The 22,209-nt window shown below is 39.3% G+C and overlaps 1 protein-coding gene across 3 annotated transcripts in view; it reads left to right on the top strand.

The window, feature by feature from the left end:
- The window catches only part of mgll (monoglyceride lipase), a 37,497-nt gene extending 16,163 nt beyond the window's left edge, over window positions 1-21,334 (top strand). For all 3 annotated transcript variants that reach the window (XM_046397681.1, XM_046397679.1, XM_046397680.1), the window contains 5 exons: window positions 2,582-2,718; window positions 9,857-9,967; window positions 10,883-10,972; window positions 13,549-13,764; window positions 14,700-21,334. In XM_046397681.1, coding sequence (XP_046253637.1) covers window positions 2,582-2,718; window positions 9,857-9,967; window positions 10,883-10,972; window positions 13,549-13,764; window positions 14,700-14,831 — 686 coding nt within the window. In that variant the 3' untranslated portion in view covers window positions 14,832-21,334. The remainder of the gene's footprint in view (window positions 1-2,581; window positions 2,719-9,856; window positions 9,968-10,882; window positions 10,973-13,548; window positions 13,765-14,699) is intronic.
- The last annotated feature ends 875 nt before the right edge of the window (window positions 21,335-22,209 follow it).

Here is a 22,209-nt window from a genome sequence, read left to right as displayed (position 1 = left end):
TGTGTGTTTTGTGCAATGTGGATGCACAAATATATGCATATCTCTTGATGTATATAAAAAGCATCCTGCATCAGTACTGACATTTTATCATCAGGCAGTGGTGAAATATTCATAAAGGACTTTTTGTGAGAGCAGCAGACAGGAATAACCTCATGCTGTTTGGTGCTCAAAGCATGTTTGCCTTGTCATTACTATAGAAAAATAATGGAATTTGGATATTTAATTACTTATCATCCCCAAAGTCAGAAAGGTCATTATCAGGAAAATTATTTGTTTTGTACTGTTTGTTTGAGGTTTTTTTTTTTTCCAGACATTAAAAATTCAACAAAAGATGAAAGATAAAATTGCATACACCATAAAACGGCCTTAATTTGAGACATTATGTACATCAAGTGCTCGAAACATCATGAAACACATTCCCTAACACACCTATTAAAAACACAGACTCCTGTGTCACAACTCTGAAGTGTATCCGGTGCAACATTTGTTAGGATTCAGCCGTGTTTCTGTGCCTGCAGGTTCAAGATGTTTGTGCAGCATCCATGTTTTAGAATTTGTAGTTTCTTTGCAGCAACATCCATATTTGAAGCAATGTAGTCTACCACAAACTCATTGGTTTTGATGATGTTTAGCTTCAGGTGCTTGTGGTCTACTGTGTCATGAAGCTCTCTATCAGTCACTTCATATACACAACATATACAAGCCTATAGACAAACACCTGACATGTGGTCACATCATGGTGAGTCTTTATAGTTCTATGAGATGTCGTGTTGCTCTGGCATCAGCCCACTTGTATGTAATTAGCAAGCACAACTGGTATTAGTCCTGCATGAGATAATACTGGATGAGTCAACTTTTAAAATTACCAAAAAAAAAAAGCAAAAAACAAAAACACTGATTAGTGTTCTTTCTTTCCACCTTCACCGCTGGCTTTGTGTTATAATCAATTGTCCAAAAAAAAGATTCAAATCACGATGGCTTTTTGCTGTTGCAGCTCTTTGCATGTCTGCTGCCTCAGCGGCTAACTGTGCTCATGTGTGAATATCTGAATACATCTGTGTGTGTGTGTGTGTGTGTGTGTGTGTGTGTTTGATTGAGTGCAATAGCAAAAGATGTGGATTCACTGGAGTGTGAGGTCATTGATCTGACATGGGTGGGAGGGGATACTGCGCTCATCGATTTCAAGTTTGCCGTGCTCCATCACTCGCTGCTGCAGTTATTGGACTTCCACGCTACGTTGATCGCTTCAGTATTGACGAGGAGAAAAACGCAATCCCCTCATTTATACATCACACACTTAATATTAAAGGATGAGAGGAGGAACGTGTGAGCTGTGCATGTGGTGAATGTTTAGGAGCTCAGAGGTGTTATTTGTTCGCTGGTCGCCATGGCAACCCGCCTCACCTCTCAGCCGCTGCTACGGAAAGCTTGAGAAAAACACACACACTACATATGAATGCATGCACACATACACATTCATGTATGTTTTTGTCCTCTGCTGCTGCCAGTCACTTTTTTTGTCCTGTCTTTCTTCTTTTGTGTTTCTCTCATCTTCTTTTGCATTACCTCCATTTTCTCTAAACTTCTCTCCTTATTTGTCTACACTCAGCCTGTCTTCTTCCCATCTCTCTTGACCCAGAAGTTGGTTGTGATTCTCTTATTTCCGCTCTGATGATGGAGAAGCAATCTCTGAGGAGACGCAAATGAGGATAAACTAGTTTGAGGAAATATTTTATCAGAGCGATACACCCAGTTATTGGAGATCTCTTTGTGGAAACTGCAACTGACGGCAGTTTTATATTCAGTTGGCCAGACAAATAAGAGAACCAACTCAGTGGTCCTAGCTTTTAGATGGTATTTGTTTTTGCATCTACTGGTAGTGGATCTAGGTCTGATTGACATAAGCACCAGAGACATCTTCTTTCATTCATTTCCTTTCAGTCACATTGTGTGAGGCTGAAAATCCCTGAGTGTTAGGTAGAGAAATAATTGAAGTAGAGATACGGTAACATAATTCACACTTTGTCCACATGAGACAAAAGACTCACTGAGGGAAAGGTGGAGGCAATTAAGGGAACTGGGATGTACTGGGGTGTATTTTCTCCTCTTTCTAGTTCACATCCCTCTCCTCTCTGCTACTTCTCCCTGCTTATCCTCACTGCTCTCTGTCCCCCCCCCCCCCCCCCCCCCCCCCCCCCCCCTTCGGCCAGGGCTTTAGAGAGGAGGTTGGATCAATGTTTGGAAATTACCACCACTGGGAGAGAATGGCCATTAAGCAGAGTATATCTTGCTAACAGAAGGAAGACACTATTTTTTTGTAATACAGACAAATGCTGGAAATATTGACAAGCTAAGAGTATTTTTTAAAAGCTATCTGGATTTGGCTGAAGGCTAAATAATTGTGTACAATTATTACAATTGTGTCTTTCTATGCAATTTTAAGAAAGTGTTTATGTGCCTGCTTTTTTGATTAATCTGTTTAGTAAACAGTTTCATTTGTTCAAATGTCATGTTTAATGTTTTTTAGGTTACAGAAATGTTTTCAAAGGCCTCTTCTTGTTCTTCCCCCTTTCCTCCACAGTTGGTCATGGTCAGAGTGAAGGCGACAGGATGAACATCAAAGACTTCCAGGTTTACATCAGAGACTCCCTGCAGCACATTGACCTGATTAAGTCCCGCCACCCTGACCTGCCTGTCTTCATTGTGGGTCACTCCATGGTGAGACACTTTCCATGCAGTACTTTGCTGTCAACTGCAAAAACTGTTTGTCTCAGAGCTCGTGGTACAGTATGCTTGACGCACAGGGACAGACAGCTGCAAGAAGCTGAAGGTTAAGTCCTGTTAAAGTGCAGGAAGGAAAAGTTCTGGGAACAATTTGAGGAGGTTTCCTTGAAATGACATGCACTCTTCTTTTAGTATGAAGTAGTTTTTTGTCCCAAAATAACCAGGCATTAATAATGAGGGCACACAGTGTTCTGCTCAGAACTGAATGGCATCTGGATGAGAAAGCCAATAGAATTAGGGTGTTATATTGAACTTTCAAGAAGGCACTGTATAATACCATTTTAATGACATTTTATTTGGATTGTCTTGGTCCTAGCACCTGATACATTACTTCTGCATTATGGACAAATGATCCCTTTCACATGTAAACTGTTCTGGAAGTTTTGCTAAGTTGGCTCTTCACAGAAAACCTCTGCTTACCTTTCACACAGTGACACAGATTCAGCACAACCTGCAGCTGCTCGCCGCTCGCTGAAAACATTCAGCAGAGCAGTTGCAGGTTCAGTGGCCCATTCAAGGGCATTCAAGCTGTATGCTGATGGGGAGAAAAAAGTGTGTTTTTATTCTTTGTCCCTAATATCTCTGAAAATGGCTTTCACAAGTATGAATAATTCTTGTACAAATGTTTTCTTCAGTGACAATAATGCAGCGCTGCAACGGAGGATTATTGTCATCATTCATTAATATGTTGACTACTTTTCACTAAATGGATTCATTATTTAGTCTGAAGGGAATAATTTGACATTATGGGACCTGCATTTATTCACTTTAGAGTTTTTAAGTTAAATACAAAGCAAAGTTCAGCCTATCATACAGGCTGGAAACAGATAGCCTGGCTTTTCACATTCTACATTCTCCTAAACAAATGAAGCAGGTGGGAACTTGTTTAAAAACATTAATCTACAACCCCACCAAAACCTAAAATGACTAAATACAGCTCAACCAGCATAATCCAAGTCTCTGGACACCTTGAGAGTTATTAATATATGTTTTTGCCCTCTCCTGCAGAGTCTGAAGATGTTGTTATTTCGACCATTTTATAAGTCAAAATCTTCACCGTAGCCCCTACACTAAAAGCATTGGCATGCACGTCATCTGAAGTGGGTGCATAAGCTCAAACATAAGTACATGGGGTGTAAGTACTGTTTTCAAATTAATTTGGGATCCCAAGGCTTTTGGAGATTTGGGTTGTGCCACATGACCTGTACGGAGCCATTTTATGTTTTCTTTTCCACACACACGCTGCCTAACATGAATTCTCACTGAGACAAATTACATAACTTCTGGACAGAGAAACATCAAGGCTTTGCAGAGAACTATTAATTCAGTTTTTCACAAAGAGGCTGCATTCAACATCTCTGTCTCTCACTTTTGTACTCTGTGACCCATGAACTCTTAATACAGCTAAGAGAACACAAACAGTAGTGATGAGTTATGCAATGAATGATTACTGTCAGTGTTTTGTAGGTCGAGTCATTGTTTATGCCCAGGCTGGATGAAAAAGAAGCTCAGACTCTTCCACCAAACGCATAAATGTTTGCATGTACGCTAACGTTATTTGCAATGTAATATCTTGTGTCATATAAGAAAGAAGCTGGGCTCATTGTCACAAGGCATGAGATTCTTTGAACAGGGTGCCTTCAGCACCACCTGTGAAAGTCAGAAAAATTTCAGGCCAAACACAAATACCCAGTTTTTAGTCTTGTAGCTCACAGCTGGAAGACTCGTTTCAAACAGGGAACACAGAAAATGAATGCAAGTTCTTTACAGCCTTGTTATCTCGCAGCGCAGCAGTGCTTCAGTGGGCATGTTGGATTCAGCTGAAAAAGCGGGTTGTTACAGAAGATGTGACGGGCTTTGTGGAAAGAAAGAGAGCTTCATTGTTTGAAAATATATATCTCTGTTTACAGTTTTTCAAGAAAAGTTAGAAGCAAAAGTACTTTATGTGCAGTAGGAACACTGTACACTGTACACTGAATCTTTCATGCTTTAAAGACAATGAGCGTTTCAAAGCACTTCAAAGGAATTCATTTGTACGTCGTAATTTGTGTCTTTATTAATATTCATAAATAATTCATGAATGCTTTAGCTTAGTGATAAGTCTTTTGGATTGCGGGAGAAATGCCTTTTTCTCCACATGCCACTAAAACACTAAATCAGCCACCCTGACCTGCCTGAGAGAAAAATGGTTTCTGTCAGAACCTATTTTACTAGTTAAGGTCAAATAAAAATCAAGCCTCCTTCTCCTGGGAGGGACTTTGATGTACTTCTCAAAGTTGCCGAAATCAAATGAGATCCCAGATGGGCTGTCTCAACATTTACATCTGCAGATGTGATGGCATATTTTAGTCAAGAACCCTTCATTGATGAATTATTAATACTTAAAGTTCCAGACCTGATGACTTACTGATAAACCCATAAGAATTCATGAATGATTTGTATCTGCAGAACTGTTGGCTTCTTAGAAAGTGAGAAAACTATGGGTGCTTAATGGATTCACCACGTTATCTTTTAATGATTTATTAAAAGACACTTCATATCGCTGCATATATTTGCTATCGCAGCATCTGTTTTCATGATAGAAAGCTCTCTCTTTGTTTCAGATGATCCAAAACTATGTTCAACATTGTTTTTTAATCCGCAAATGTTATTCAGAGCCCCCAGGCTGTGTGTTTTACATCACACTGTCCTCCATTTAACACAACAGCTTCTACTTATAAATGAGGTCACATTCAACATATTAAACAAGATCAGCTGGGCTTTTAGATTCTTTAAACAAGACCCTATGTAATTCATGGATCTGTTTTTGCACACATTTTATGGCTCATGTTTTAGCGACCGGCACTACTGTATTTATATAACGACTGAGGCAACGTTCAAAACAATGTGAGGATGCAGGAGCACAGACGCAAATAGTTTTGTGTAAATTAAACTGTGGTTTCCCAGACGGGGGCTGAGTGCCTGTTTAGAGAAACAGAGTCTGTAAATATTAAGGCATAGCTGACCAAAGCCAAAGTCTCTCATCCCTCTTCCCTCTTTTCTCTCTCTGAGCCTGTTCAGCCCTAGTATCAACATGCGTCCTGAGTGATCCAGTCACAAGTGGACCACTTTGAGTCTGTCAGTCCAAATTTACAAGAAAACCTAAATCATTAAGAACTTGTAATAGATGGTGTTTCACAAAGTTTATGCAGTTTCTCCGACCTCAATAGTTCACAGCACTGAGCAGTTATAATGGGGATCTGTCCCCAGACTCCCTTAAGAATTGCTTTCCCTTTTGACAACAAGTAGCCTGTATTGATTACTGTTTACTGTATTTATATATACCCAGACCACTTCTGAATGTGGTTTTAGTGATCTGGACTCAAATGTGTCCTCAATGTGTCTTGGGAGCAGTCAGACCTGTGCTTAGAGCTGTCCAAATGTGATTGGGTCATTCAGGACAGATGTTAATACCAGGGCTGAACAGGGTCACTGTTCTTTTTTATCTTCTGTCCATCTTTACATCTTCGATCTCTGCTGTCCTGTAAGCCGGAGCACCTGTGCTACCATTATCTGCTTTAGTTTTCTAAGCATCTCTTTCCTCAACAGCACCTTCTCTTTTCCTTCCTTTCATTTGCTTTGCTTAAATTTAATTTTCTCACTTTCTTTCTCCTTTTTTTGTCATAGCTGTCATAGCAAAAGTATCCAGACACATCTCTTTATGGGGTTGTTTTTCAGGGGCTGGTCTGGACCCCTTACTTTCAGTGAAGGGAAGTCTTAATGCTTCAGCATACCAAGACATTTTGGACAATGCTATGCTTCCAACTTTGTGGCAACAGTTTGGGGAAGGTCCTTTTCTATTCCTACATGACTGTGCCCCAGTGCAAAAAGCAAAGCTCCATAAAGACATGGTTGGATGAGTTTGGTGTGGAAGAACTTGACTGGCCCACACAGAGCCCTGACCTCAACCCCATCAAACACCTTTGGGATGAACTGGGATGGAGGCTATGAACCAGGACTTCATCAGTGCCTGACCTCACAAATGCTCCACTGCATGAATGGCCAAAAAGTCCCACCGAAACACTCCAGAAATCTTGTGGAAAGCCTTCTCAGAAGAGTAGAAGCTCTTATAGCTGCAAAGCTGTCTGTGTATTTAGGATGTGATGTCATTGAAGGTCATGTTGATTTAATGATAACGGGTCCCAATACTTTGGCTATATTGTGTATCTTTTCTTCCTTTTTATTTCCTTTCCTCTACTCTGCTTTCCTTGGAAACAAATAAAACCCAGACCTAAAGTTTGGCAGCCAAATGAAATGTTGTTTTGCTGTGTTTTTACAGGCCTCATTTCTCAGCTTCCCAGTGTTGTGATTCCTCATCCTGTTTCTATTGGCCTGGTCCTCTGTGTCTGTGTTTGTTTGAATCTCTGTTTGATGGGTCAGGGATGACGTAAAAACTACAAAACAATGGAAACCACCTGTGTATTCTACAATATGTGCAGAGACACTTATCTAAACATAACACCCCCAGGTTTCTGTGGAGCAGTTTCCAGAGTCCAGCCACATAGATTTAGTAAATATGTCCCACTCCTCACACATTACCTGCAGAAATCTCCTTTCTCTCCTTCTCCTTCAGAGTTGGTGGCTGAAGCCAATTTGTCCTAATGCCTGAGAGTTGAATTGCAATTGCTGGACTATTTAATTTAACACAGGGAACTGAACATCTTTGTCATAAACAATAAGTGTCTCTCAAACACGTTCGAAACTCCAGTCCAGTGAATTCAACTTTAAACTTTAAGAGACGTGTTGTTTAATCTAAAAATGGATTTTCTGCCTCAACCTGACAGAAATATTTATGTATATTTCCATAAGACCTCGTTCAAATTTTAACTTGGAGGGTTATTTATTTATTAATTTTTTTGGTGCTGACCTGTTGAATGTACTACTAGGTCATATAATGCCAAAGTGCTCACAATTGAGACCTTGCAATGTCAGTATGGTAGCTGCACAGCCTACATAATGTCACTATGTTAGCTCCTCAGGCAGTTTTTGACAGTTGAAGTCCACTGTCAGGGGGCATACAATACCCGCATTCATCCTCTCAAACAAAGTTCAGAGATAGAAAGTGTATTGAGGCCTCTGATCAGCTTCTTAAAGAGCTCCTCTGTCCTCTCTCTCTCTCTGTCTCTCTCTCTGTCTCTCTCTCTCTCTCTCTCTCTCTCTTTCTCTCTCTCTTTCTCTCTCTCTCTCTCTCTCAACCTCCCCCTCTGTGTGTGTGTGTGTGTGTGTTTGTGTGTGTAAGTGACCCACAATGGGCTTTTACATCAAATTGCATTCTGTCATCATGTTCTATTTAACCAGAAAGCAAATGTGTTGAACTGATCAATTAGTGTGAAGAGAATTTTTACCATTTGATTTGCACATGGTTGATTTACACATGGATATTTCAGTTGAGGCTTGCTTTTGAGTATGTGCTAGAGTGAGTGTGTAAGGGAGAGACATGAAAATGAGAAGAAACAAGAGATTGTGCCTTTTTTTTTCCTAACTCTGTGTGGGCATGCATGCAGGCAGCAGCGAGTGAGTGCTTTAGAAAGTGAGATTTTCTGGTGGGAAATGTTTTGTCTTTTAGTTCCCTCTTTCATGAAGCGAGCCTGTCGTTGGCCCCAACCCGATGAATATTCACAAAAGTGACAAAGAATGCTCACATGAGGTTGAAGCTAATTAGCTAGTCTCCAGAGAGAGAGAGAGAGAGAGAGAGAGAAGGAGAGCGAGGGAGAGTGAGAGAGAGAGAGAAGGAGAGCGAGGGAGAGAGAGAGAGATGTGAGGGGAGCAGATTCACCCATTCATAATCACTGTGCTCATGTGTCTGTATGACACTTGCACTTGTTGCATTTTATAAACCATTACAAAATGAACTATAGCCCACCACAGAGCTGCTGATTATTATGGCCCTACATCACAGGATTGAAATCACAGCCCTAAATGTCAGCATGGGTTCCAAGGTGTGGCCTTGCGTTGCTTGTGTAGCTACATGGTGCACGTCGTGTCCTGAAGGGCTCAGGGCTCACATTCACATTTCTCTCCTCCAGCAAAAGAGGAGGGTGGAAATTCACATCCGTCTAAACAAAAGACAGATTGTTTTAGGTTTGTCTTGACCTCTGAGAAGTTTTCCCATTGCTCCTTGTATCGCTACCTCTCACCTACTTTGCTGAGACCGTCCCACATCTGTCAGAGGAGAAATGACACTCCCTGTCTTTGGGTAGACATCATCGTCCTCTCACTGAAACATGTTTTTTATTCTTCTTTCCAACTATTCATGCTTTAATTTGTTTTATCTTTCAAAACTCCACCTCTTATCCATACCTCTTGTTTTAACATGATGTTATTTCTTTCTCCATCATCAGCCTAGATCATTGGAGTACTGTATTTCTGACCAATGGTTGCTTTTACCTGCATATAAATTCCACCAGTGTCCTCATTCCAAGCTGTACTGTCCGAGTGTCAGTTAGATTTTTACCATGTGATAATATAAGGTTAACAAAATTCATGCAGCCTTGTTTTATCAGCCATTAATTGAGTGAAAGGCTGCCAGAAACTTGACACTGAACTATTTGCAACACTATGCAAAATAGTCATGTGATACCAGGTCACATGACTACCAGGAGCAGAGCAGCAGCTATATCCATGGATCCACTGAAAGAATATCTCCATGATCGTAGATTAACTTGTAGATTGTAGATTAACACTCTGTTAAATCAGATTTACTGTTGTCTTCCTTCCAATAGAAAGTGTTTTGTTTGAAATGTTTGGACACACCTGATGCAACCAACATGAACAAAGTTGTGTAATGTCGTCCTGAAGTTTTTCATAATGTAATGTAAATGTGAAATCTCACTGTAATGAAAGTTATCTTCATTACTGGCGCATAGTACACTATACTTCATACTGTATGAAGTATACAGAGTTGTATCAATTTTGTTGTTCTGTGTATTCATGATTTGGCGATTTCAGATTTTCTTTCTTGCTTGCCTCTGAGGGCTTCCATAATTTTTGGTTAATTTCCAAAATATCTATTGCGTGCTTTTTCTTTACTCAGGGTGGTGCAATCTCCATCCTGACGGCCTGTGAGAGGCCCAGTGACTTTGCTGGAGTGGTTCTGATCGCCCCAATGGTTCAGATGAACCCGGACTCGGCCACTCCGTTCAAGGTACCACTTATTCTCTCTTCTGCTCATCAATTTTGCTTTCTGCTTCGCTTCCTAATTGGGTCACACTATTTAGTTAAGTTCTCAGTGAACCCAGCAGTCACTCGTCTCACTACACACAGCCCTGCTGTGTGTGATGACTGTAATACTGACACCTTTTATTCTCTGTGTTTTGAGCACCAGTGCAAGTACCACTTGAGCAGTATTAGCTGTCTCTTACTGAATCACAGATACAAGTGTGTCCAATTTTCATGGCCAAACACTGACAATGCTGCACTGCAAAAAGTCAGAACTCAAAAACAAGAAAATAAATGCAATGAAATGAAGGAACTATTGCTTAAAATAAGCAAAATAATCTGCCAACGGAGCAGGATTTTTTTTAATAGTTAAAATATAAACCCACCGATACCTCAGAACAGCCTTGAAACAAGGCATATATTACTAAATATATGCCCTGTATTACTAAAAGAAGTACATTTGTTTATTGGTTATCTTTAACCACTTATCTCTTGGCGTGTTACAGGTGGGTGGGTGAAAGAAATTAATTTCCGGCAATAATCAACTAATAAAGACTGTGCCTGTTTATGAAAGGATAGCAGTTTTGTACTATAGTACAAAACTGGAATACTGGTAAAAAATAAAATCTAAGTAAATATTAAATCTGCAGAGAAAAGCAGGAAGAAATGTGTTTTCACGGTCCTGCACTGACAATAACATACAATAGAAACACACTGGGTGCAAACAGGTGAATTATACAGTACACACTCAGTTTCAGGGCTGTGTCTCTTTGTAACACTAGGCAGATGGCGTAAAAAAAAATGAGAGCGGGAGAGAGAGAGAGAGAGAAACATTTGTCAGGGACGTGTTGATGTGTGAAAATAAACTGCAATGCTTTGATGTGTTTTTCGCTGTTTGCAGGTTTTCCTGGCGAAGGTCCTGAACCACATGCTGCCCAGCCTCACTCTTGGCTCCATCGAGTCCAAATGGGTCTCAAGGGACAAGAAGCAGGTGGGAGACAAATGTTGGTGGGAGCATGTTTGGCTGGGAGAACTGTATTGTGAATTGTGATTGAACAGCTGAAAATAGAATTTGCACGGTCCCAAAGGGTAAATGTGCGTGTGTGGATTATGTGTGCGTGTGTGAAGTCATGTACTAACTTTTTTTGGACAGTCCCAGGATGGAAGTCCATCCCACAGTACATACTTTGAACACTTTCCAAACTATAAGTAGTTTGTCATATCTCACCAAGTTTGTGCTGAATGGGTTGTATTGTGTTCTTTGTAATTATAAAAGTAGATTAATATAATACCTCACCTACAGATTGGTTGGGGTTTACAGTATTTCAACCAACAAACAAAGCTGTATTGTTTAGTTTGTCTTTTGTTGTGTGTGTGTTATGCATCCATGCACACACATTTCTTGTATAACCTGAAGATGAATCAAAGAAGAAACAAAAACACACACACAAGCAGGCACGTCTGCACATCTCTGTCAACACGTACTTGTGGTTTTCTACTGTTGGGGTTGTATGTGACCGTGCTTTGTATATATGTGTGTGTCTGCACATCAAAGCCAAAAGCCAGTCGTTCAGTCAGTAGCAGCAACAGTTTGTAGCAACAATAAGATCCCACATCCTGCTGCCTCTGCTTCCCACAGTGTGTTGGAGTAAGTAGTGTTCTCACATTACCCAGGTACAGGAATAGAAAGACTTAGTACTTAAAATATTTCTGACGGTAGTTAAAGATGGCATGTGACAAGGGTTGCTGACAGGATTCCTACTGTAGACACCTACAGTACGGTGTAGGTTTTGATTCAGTTCTATACAATACTAGATGGTTATATCATTCTTAAATGGACCAGATCATGTCCTAATTATATTCTGCACAGTAACAGTGTTTACAGTCTTTCATTTGGGATACTAACTACAGTCTAAAGGTTTTCCTTGTTTTATTATTGGATATGAGATTATTCTGGTCAGCCACCTTATTTGCCTTGTTTCATTCACTGTGATAGCAAGCGGGTGCGATTCCATCTCCGATCTTCTACCAAAAGAAGTAAAATCACCCAATATTCTGCAAAAGTGCAAAGATGAAAGTTTGTATTTTAGAATTGTTTCCCTCTCCCATTAATCAACTCACTACCCCTCACAAAACCATATCTCTACTTTTATTTTGATAGCTCAAGTGCAATTTCCTGATAATACTTGCGCTATATAGACAAAAGTATTGGGACACACACATTACACCAGTGGTACTTTTGTTTAAGTAAAGGGCCTGTGTACTATTAACTTCACTGATTAACTACAGGTATCAGAAATTTGTAGAAGAAAATACGAGAAGAACATCACCATCGATCACAGTTTTGTGGTCCTTGTGTGGCAACTTTATATCAATGTTGTCTACTTACTTTTTGAGGAGCAGACCATAGTCAGTCCCTGTCATGGAGAAGTATAAATGAAGCTTCATTGTGCATAAGGATATACTGTGCAACAACATCTATCAAAGCCACTAGGACGCGCAGCTGTCTTTTTATGAGGCAAATCACATATACTCAAATGTGGATGATACCGAAAAAATAACTCATCGCAAGACATTTTTGCAAGGCACTTCTAAACGTTCACTCCATGTTACTTGTATCGTATGTATTAACTTTACCTTTTCTCAAAGGTAAACTGTAAAACCATCAGCCCAGCAAAAAAAGAAAAAAGTTTATCTAAATCATTCCATCTGCCTTTTTATGATACAGTGTTATCTCAGTTTTGAAGGAAATCTCTCACCTCATGTTTTTGAGTGTAATGACTCCTCTGAGCTGCTGAACAGGTTGTGTTGTGTCAGCTCAACTTACAGTCATTCATTATTAAGGCAGAAGCTCGTGTGTGTGGAGAGAAGCTGCTTCTTCTTACATGTACTGGGGATGTGTATGTGACTTGTGTGAGAGCTTGAAAGTATTCATGTTTAATTTCACAGAAAAATAGTATGCCATCAGGCATTTCTGTTCTGATTCATACTAATGTAAACTGTAACATCTATTTTTGTCTTTCCCCTGTCTCTTATTTTTCTTTCCATAAAAGCCTCTCATCAATTTACTTACCATCCTCACTCCAGCTTGCCAACTCTCCTGGTTTTTCCCAGGAGTCTCCTCATTTTCAGTGCCCTCTTTTCTGCCATGGAGTCATTACTTCTCTTGACTTTATTCCATATTTGGGTTAAACTACAAGATTTATTGTGCTTGCTAATTATAGATCATCAAGGCCTTACACTGCCACTTTTTAAATGTTCAACAAAATATGTATGCGAAAATGTAGTTGCTATGGTTACATCATGAAAGAAATGGGACAACATGCAGAGTTTGAAGTAAAAAATATTTTTTTGCAAGTTTCAGATATTATTCAATGATAAGTTAACCTTTCAGACAGCTGTGAAGGAAGGTTTGGCCTTGTCCATTTGATTCTGTGATGAAGAAAAAGTCTGTGAACAACAAACAAACCAAAGAGTAGCAGGACTGAGTTCAAATGGATCAAATGGAGATGAGTGACCAACTTTGGCCCATAACTCTTGTCTTCTTCTCTCTCTCTCTCCTGTCAGGTGGAGGCATATGACACAGATGAGCTGAACTTCCATGGCGGCATGCGGGTGTCCTTTGGGATGCAGCTGATGGGGGCGGCAGCACGTATCGAGAGGGAGATCCCGTCCATCAGCTGGCCCTTCCTGCTGCTGCATGGAGACGCTGACAAGCTCTGCGACATCAGAGGCTCTGTGATGATGTACGAGAACTCTCTGAGCTCAGACAAGAAAATCAAGGTGGGGATGTCCTTTGTCATGTAATTTTTTTTTGGATTTTAAACAATCTTTATTTGAAATTATTTTTTTGTCTGACTAAATGTTACTGAATGGTAATATATGAAAAGGAAAATCAAGACAAAATAGTCTGAAGTAGCCACTCCTTTATTTTGACAGTGTTGTTTGTGTTTTTTTTCTAAACTCCATTTGTTCTGTACAATATTCAAACATTAGGGAATTATGTACTGCACTGCTGCCTTCTGAAATTTGAAAAATGCAGCTTGACCTGACTGTATGGAGATCATAAAAGTTGCTGACAGTTTTATGGCTGACTGATACTGAATCTGCAAGTGTTAAAATCTGAAAACTCAGTTTAACATGCTCAGCTTATGGGGAAAAAAAATAAAATCTATCTGTGTTGACTTGAAGATGAGTTTGGATGTACAGAGCAGTTTGAAATCAACAAACTGTACATTAAAACCTTTCAGCTAAAACTTTCTCACACACACCTAGAACTGACAGCAGGCTGCGTTCACTGAAGAACAGACTAGCTGTTTGACTAAGCTGTTCTATTTGTAAAGAAGGAAGTTCACACGCTGTTTGATCACATAGTTAATCACATGAGAGATGAGCAGGAGAAAAGAAACAAGCAAAGTCAGATGTGAGAGAAGGGAAAAGAAAGAAGATCACGTGGTGATCATGAGGTTCAAGAACCTCTTTTCCACACATCTTATCAAAGATATGTTGGTGTACTAGAACTAGAACAATAGTATCAGGAAATCAGTTGAATTTCTTTCAACTTTGTCTCTTGGTAACAGGAACTACATTGTGTTTAGAAGTGGATTATTATTATTATTTATTTAGTGGATTAGTGAGTTAAATAAAACTGTTTCCAGCAACTTCTTCATTGCATGCATCCTGTTTCTCTGACCCTCTCTCTCATTGTTCCTGATCAGGTCTATGAGGGAGGCTACCATGCCCTTCACCATGACCTTCCAGAGGTGGCTCAGTCCGTATTGAAGGAGGTCACCAGCTGGATCACAGAGCGCCTCCCTGCAGCGACATCACAACAGCTGCAAGACTCTTAGAAACGTGACTTGGTCAATCCCCGTCAACTCGCGCTCCAAGGCAACTCCCAACTTCGACCCAAGAGGCCTGCTCACTTCCAGTAGTCTGTCAGGAATAACAATACTACTATACTCTCTGGTCTGGGAACTACATTTGGCTATATAGACTGAAATTACTATCTTTGTATAAAAGGTTTACTGAATATATCCTCTGGGCATTTACTATACAATATATCCACCTCTGCTCTGTGCTTATCAACCAGTCCAGGTTACACTGATTTAAATTGGATGATGGGGTCAGAAACCACTGCTTACTATAGATAATCAGCAGCAGTGGTCAGTTTCCCTACAAAATTTCCGATCAGGGATGTGTGGGGTTATTTGGTTACCTTCTTCATTAGACCTCAGTTTAAGCTACAGTATGCTGGGGTTCAAAGTGCAATAATTAAGCCTCCATCTCCTTGTTTATATACACAGGCCAGATATTTTCATGACAAAAGTAATGTGATACATTCTTGATCTGCACAGGGCCATTTCCTTTTGCTCATCCATCAGGCAGGTCAGAGGTCAGGATCAGCTAGAGGACAGGGCTTCTGGAGCTGCTGTAGGTTCAGTGCAGGGTCAAAACTTAATAGCAAGGTCCTCACTGCTTCATCATTCCATTTCTGAGCCATCTGATGGCTCAGGAGAAAGTGTCATCTTCTCAAAAAGCATCCTCTCTTCAAAATCTCCACTGCCTCCCCCCGAAATATATGTGACTCTGACTCCCTCTAAGTCCAGTCTGAAATCTACTTTCAAGTCTAGTCCTAATAGTTGTATTAATTTGGCATTTTGTTTTACAAATTAAGTGAATAGTGCAATGGATATTTTAAGTTTTATTTTCTTATTATAGCCAAGGAAAAACTCGATGTATTGACAAAGGGACCAGATGACATAATAACTCTCCATATAAAGTAATGTTCGATGAGCTTACTTATGAGTGTAGGGCAATGAGGCAAACTCCGCAGGTGGGAATTAGAGGTCTCTCTTCTATGTGACCCTTGATCTTTAGGACCACAGATGACTTCACTGTTAGAATCTTTTTCTGGAGCCATAACTTAAGCTGACAGGGGCTGGGCTGGAAAATGGGGAGAACACGTTGCTCTGTGGACAAAAGAGTAGATCTTCTCTGTTTACATCCGCTATTTGGTGGACACATTTCAGCCAGACACACCGTGAAATGATATGGCTGCATGCATTTCTAGCGTGAGTGGACACACTGAGGACTGCACCTAAGCTCATGTTAAAAAATCTTCCAGTTTAAATAATAGATATACTGTATGCAGGATAATTACTGCCTTCTTTAAGGTGATGTGCTTTGCAGCATTTCTGAGACTCAGTATTGAAATTACTTTTGACCTCAGTATCTCGCTACTATTCTGTGTGCAGCAACTAAAATACAGGAATAGTGCATCACAAGCATCCTGATTCCCACCATATCCCACCGTGACTAAAGCAGTGGTCAGGCACACACTGCACTTTTTCACTCTGTCTTCAAAGTACATTCTCACAGTGTTAACAGCTGTGTTCAGTATGTGAGGTCAAGCCTGAATTCAAATAGGTTTTCAGCAAAACAGTAGCAATAATGTCGCAGTAGCATATATTTTTGGTAGCTGTTAATTATAAGCCAGACAGAAGTGCACTGAGCTCACACTTTTATATTGTCAGGTAGACTGTAATTAGCCTGTAATGCTACACACATTAAGCTTTTTCCACCTGTCCCTCAAGCATGAGAAAATTTCAGCAGCAGTCAAGAGTTGCATGTGTTCATCCACCCCCAACATTAAACATGGAAAGGGATCAAACATTGTGATGTTTGTGGCAGTTCAGACATCCAGCATGTTGACTTCAGACATTATTCATGTCCTATATAAAATGCATCTAGTGTGGGGCTCTTGCAAAATTCTCATTATCCGTCAAAGGGACTTGTACAGAGAAGAAGCATGAAGCCTTTTCCACCTTAAGTCACGGGTAACCACAGCAGCAGGCCGGCAGCTCGAACAGTTTTACATGTGTAGTAACCAGGGTGATCTCATTGACTCTGATAGAATGAGATGAACTTCTGGCTTCATGCCTGCTCTGTCTTTCCTTCTAGTATTCTGTTTCCTCTCTCTTACCCTCTCTTATTCTCCCTTTCTCACCCCGTGTCACCCTGTTGCACCACCCTTTTCATTTTTTATTTATTTTTTTTTTTTTTTAGTTGCTGGGGTGACCAGTAGTCTTTGTTCTGTCCATCACAGAGCCTTTTGTTCTGTTACAGATTCAAGCATCTTGTAATGTCAGCCACCCACATTGCCCCAAGTGGTCAATTATCAGAACAGCAACAGTTGCATTACATATGTTGTTTACATACATGGATGTGTTTTTCCCTGATCCATTGGATAGAGCTGCCATTAGCTCTGCTCAGCTTAAGGCTGTATTGTGTCTATGAAATGGCTTCAGGAATGCAAAAAAGCTGACGTTTCTGAATATGTATGCAAGACTGTGACCTAAACTGGCTTGCCTGCTGACAATTTCCAGCGCTGATATGTTTTACTATTTTTATTTTTATAGTCTCTGATGTTTGCAAACTGTTCCCTGATCTTGGTACCGAGGGAACCTGCTGGGTTACATGCAAACATGAGATATTAATGAAGTGAGATCAACAGGGAAAGAACAGCAAGGCAGGTTTAGCAGTTTATTTTATCCCTTAAAAAATGCAATTCATATATATATATATATATATATATATATATATATATAGGAGATATACTATAAGATGAGAAAACATAGAAACACACAGCTCAATCAAATAAAAGAAAACAAAACAGAAATAAATTGAAAGGAGTTCATGATGTAAGTGCATTCTCTGTTTTCTCAGGCATCAAAAATCATTTTCCCTGACCAAATATCAGGTCACATTGCCACTTGTTCACACATAGATTGAGATGTGTTCATCAGTACCAGTGGGAGTCAGACCCTTAAAATCAACCAGAACTGCAGGGGTTTATATCACAAGCACAGCACAATGGACTCCTGATTGGACTGCAGGAGGCACCACACACAGAAGGGCTGCACAGTCCCAGCTGTATTCAGTCTGCTAATAGCACCCCTTCTGCGTAACAGTGAATTTCAAAAGCTTTACCTGACAGACTACATGAGTGCATATTACTGCTATAGCTAGCTATGGGGGTGGAGTGAGGGAAGAGAGAGAAAAAGACAGGAGAGAAGTTGTCAGTAACCATGGCAGCACTTCTTTCAGCCAGTGAAAAGTGTGTATTTGTTAATGTTGTAGGACGTAAAGCAGACGATGCTGCACTTTCAGAGCAGGTTGTCCATTGTGCTGCTCTATGGATTCTCTTTTGTGTGAGCAATGAGATAAGAGAGCAAACAATTATTGTCATCAGTTCACAGTGAATAATAAGATCTACACACACTCACTGAATTCAGATCAGGCTGGTCTGCTGTTTGTATTGAAAACCCACTATTTTTCATTGTGACAAAGTAGGATTTCTCTGAAATTTTAAAGCCAAAATATACATATGTATTTTTTTGTGAGTTTGTACGTATTTGACCCCATCCAGGCCTATCCCTTGTCTTGATTAAAAAGTGATGGAGAAGTGAATGTAATTAAGGAGCAGTCCACCACCTTTTCAAGAGATTTCATTCCTACTCACTTGTCTTAAAGGGGTGTTCTCCCTGGCACAATCCTCATATCGTGTAAAGCCTTGTCCTGTAAGCCTCCCCTGTCTATACCAGTATCCTTCTCTATTGGCTCGTATACTTCTACAAACATGAATTGCATCTGCCATGCTGAGAGATAGCCATGTACCGATGCATTGCTCTGTTAATATGTAATACTCTACTCTGTTCTGACTGTTAATCTTTTTTTTTTATTTAGGACAGAAGTTCTACATTAAGTCAGGGAGAGAAAATAACAGACAACCACTGAATCTAATTGGGTTGTAGCTTTTCTGACAAAGCGAAATTCAGTTGGCTTGTCTTTGTCAGTGGGACCTTTTTTTAAATCTTGACTTTACGACTGTTTATAAGGAAAGAGCTGGTATATGTAATGGTGGACTAATGGGTACCGGCCAGTCTTTCTGAAGTTCTATGAGATTAAAGTGCACTGGAAATATTCAGTGCAGAGTTTGCATGAATGAAGTGTCAAGTCAGTGCTGAAGTGTACAGCAAGAATTGAATAAGTCTCTCCACAATGCTGTAAATGCATGAAAAAAAAAACCTCATTGTACATTAATTCCATCATCCTATCTGTAAAACATAGAAGATCCAGGTTGTTCAAGTTTCACGCTAAAATGTTCTATTGATATTGCATTTTGGAACAAAACCCCAATTCAAATCTTGCTGGTTGCTAATGGTGTTGATTGATTTGATTTATTTCTAATGGCCAGACTGCTTGATTACTGAACATAATTGTAATACACTGTTTAATAGCATAGCATTGCTAACAACACTTGATAGAAATACAAAAATCAGTATTTTACAAATCTTTTATTTATCGTGTTTAGAGTATTTATAGGAATTAATTTTATGTATAGGCTACTATATATTGATTATACATCAAGACAAGGCACTTTTTTTTAACCATAAACCAGTCATATTGTGTAATTTTCACTGTTGATTCTCAGTTACATTAAGCTCCATATTCCTTTTTTGAGATGGAAACTGACTCAAGGTTGTATGTTTGTACAGCAGCCCCAAAAGTGTATGACGATGTTTCTGATATGGTTTTGCACAGAGAGTATCTTACTGCTGTCTGTTTAAGTTGGTATTGTGTTGAAAAAAGTCTTGTTGCAGTTTGTCAGAGAACTATGAATGTTTAAACCACCTGATAATGAAAAGTTCAAGAGATTTAATGAAGCTATTTCCATTCATAAACCCTCTGTTACATTTCAGAAAGACAGTTTGGTTAAAATATGTTGGAGTAGTAAATTGCAGGTATCAGTTTTAATAAGCCTTGGATTCATTTGACTAAGAATGCCACTCAATTTTAGAGATTTTCTATTGAAATATATATGCTTTATTTTTGGATTGTGGTCCAGTGTTGTTTGTGCCTTATTATGACAAATGCGTATCTGAGTGTATTTGTGCATGTGTGCGGGTGATTGATGTAGATGACCTGTGCAGAGCCGCAGATCCGTGATCCTGTTACTCTAATTTCTGGCTGGCTGTCATCACATCTGTTTCTGGTTCAGTAATTGTGTCTATCTGCTTGTCTTCCTCCTGTCTGTCTCTTCCTATTTATGCCTGTCTGTTCGAAATTTATGTCCAATCAGGGCTCTAAGTGGACTTGAGTCAAAAACAGTTTCTAAATCTTAAGGCATTGACAATATGACATATCTACCATCTCTTTTGATTTAGTTTGCCTAAAGACACCCACAATATCAATAAACACAATACATTACATTAGCACTGCTTGGATCACTATAATGGCAGAATGACTGTATAACATTTGGAACTTTTTTCCGAATTGATTTCCAACAGAAAACAGGGAGCTCAGTCCATCACATGATAATAACGGTAGGATTTGTAATACAACAAGAAATAGATGTTTTTTCTGAGTCCACCCAGATTGTTCTGTTGAATGTTTTCATTATTCATCCTTGTTGTTATTTGTGCATGTTGAGATGGTGGGAGGCTTTTGTAAAAATGACAATACATTTCAGACTTCAGAGATAACTTTTTTAAACTACCCAGAAAACAAAAAAAGCTGTATATGTACTTTGTCTGTGGTTATTCAGTTTTGAAACTATGATTTAGATTTCTTCCAAGCAAAAACGATACAATTAACATCCTGAACAATGAGATCTACATCTTATTTGTCTGAGAAAAATCAGAATGCATCGTCATTTAAGGATTTTCAATCAGCTGAAGCAGGAAACTCAGCTATGTGATGTAGAAACTCAGAAAATGCAATGTGAATTATTGTCAGGAAAAGCAATGCTCATGCCAATGCACATATACAGTAAACATGTAATGGAGAAAAGGATGATACTTTTTTCATTATATTATGAGAAAACAATGCATATCAAATTCCAATATGTCAAGTGGAGTGTTTATAGGCAGCACATAATGGACCACATAATGTTTGGTGAAGCATCACATTCTTGAGTCTTCCTTGTAAAGCAATGTGTTGTTCATTTAAACAGTTCACCATATAAACTGTCTGACAGTTGAATAGCCCATTACTGACCCTCAACTGTCAAGTGACGAAAAGGAAATGTTAAATTTAACTCAAATGTGTATATAATAAACATTGTCAGAACACTACATTTTTCACTGATGCATTTCAGTCGCATCATAACAAGCTGACTATTTACTTTGGACAATTAAATTTAAGTATGAGAAAATATTGTTTATAAGATGTATATAAAATGTAATAATGAAATTATGTCCGAATCACTGAAAGTCGAACTACTTGTCACTAGAATGTTCATAATGTCCATAATCTCTTATAGAATAAACTGCGTGACTGTTTAACTGTACAGTCTGACTGGAATACTTTCACATCTTCTAAAAATAAAACAATTAAAAAAGTTATTATTATTTGCAACATCTACCCTGACATTTTTCTTTTCACCATGATTTCCAGCTAATTATTGAAGCACTACCTTTGTGATATTAGAGGAAACTATTAACAGTAATAACAGTCATTAAAACAAACCAGCTGCATACAGTACAGACATACAGACATATCAGCCAGTAGGTGGTGCTATTACATCACAAAACTCATTCAACGTGGCCAAGGTGACACGAATGTGGTGTTTATAGATGAATGCATACACATGGTATGAGACTAATGTGGATTAGATACTAATATTCACAAGGTACACAATATGTACACACATCCACATACAGTACATACTATCATTTTCCACTCTATCTCTGTCTCCCTAGGTTTCTCTTTTCTCTGCCCCATTTTTTCCTCAGCTCCCTCATCTCTTCCTCTCTGAAAATGTAGGCTGACAGCTCTCCTTGAGACATTTTTAGAGATTGCTGGAACCACATTAGTGGCAACTCTCAAAGGATTGCCCTTCTAAGAAAGCTGAGATCAGAGTCTTGACTGTAAATGTGAATATTCATCTGTCACTTTCAGTAACAGTTGTGCTGCCACTTGTTCATGTTCCTGTGGGTCCAGTGGGAAATCCTTCCACAGAAAAATGCACTCCCATGGGGGACACACATGAGTTTTGTTGCGGGGAATGTGGAGTGCAACACATACAGCTGTAATTATTCATGACAAGGGAGAATAGTAAGGTTCACTGCAAATTGATTACAGTAGTGTAACCAATCTCTGTCATACTGATGATGTGTGATAAGTTTTTTAAAAATTGAAGAATGTGTAAAGTTTATGTTCCCA

This window comes from Scatophagus argus, chromosome 8, assembly GCF_020382885.2.
Source record: "Scatophagus argus isolate fScaArg1 chromosome 8, fScaArg1.pri, whole genome shotgun sequence".
Lineage (NCBI taxonomy): Eukaryota > Metazoa > Chordata > Actinopteri > Scatophagidae > Scatophagus > Scatophagus argus.
Note: the sequence above shows the minus strand (reverse complement) of the source record. Positions and strands in the feature narration are given on the sequence as shown.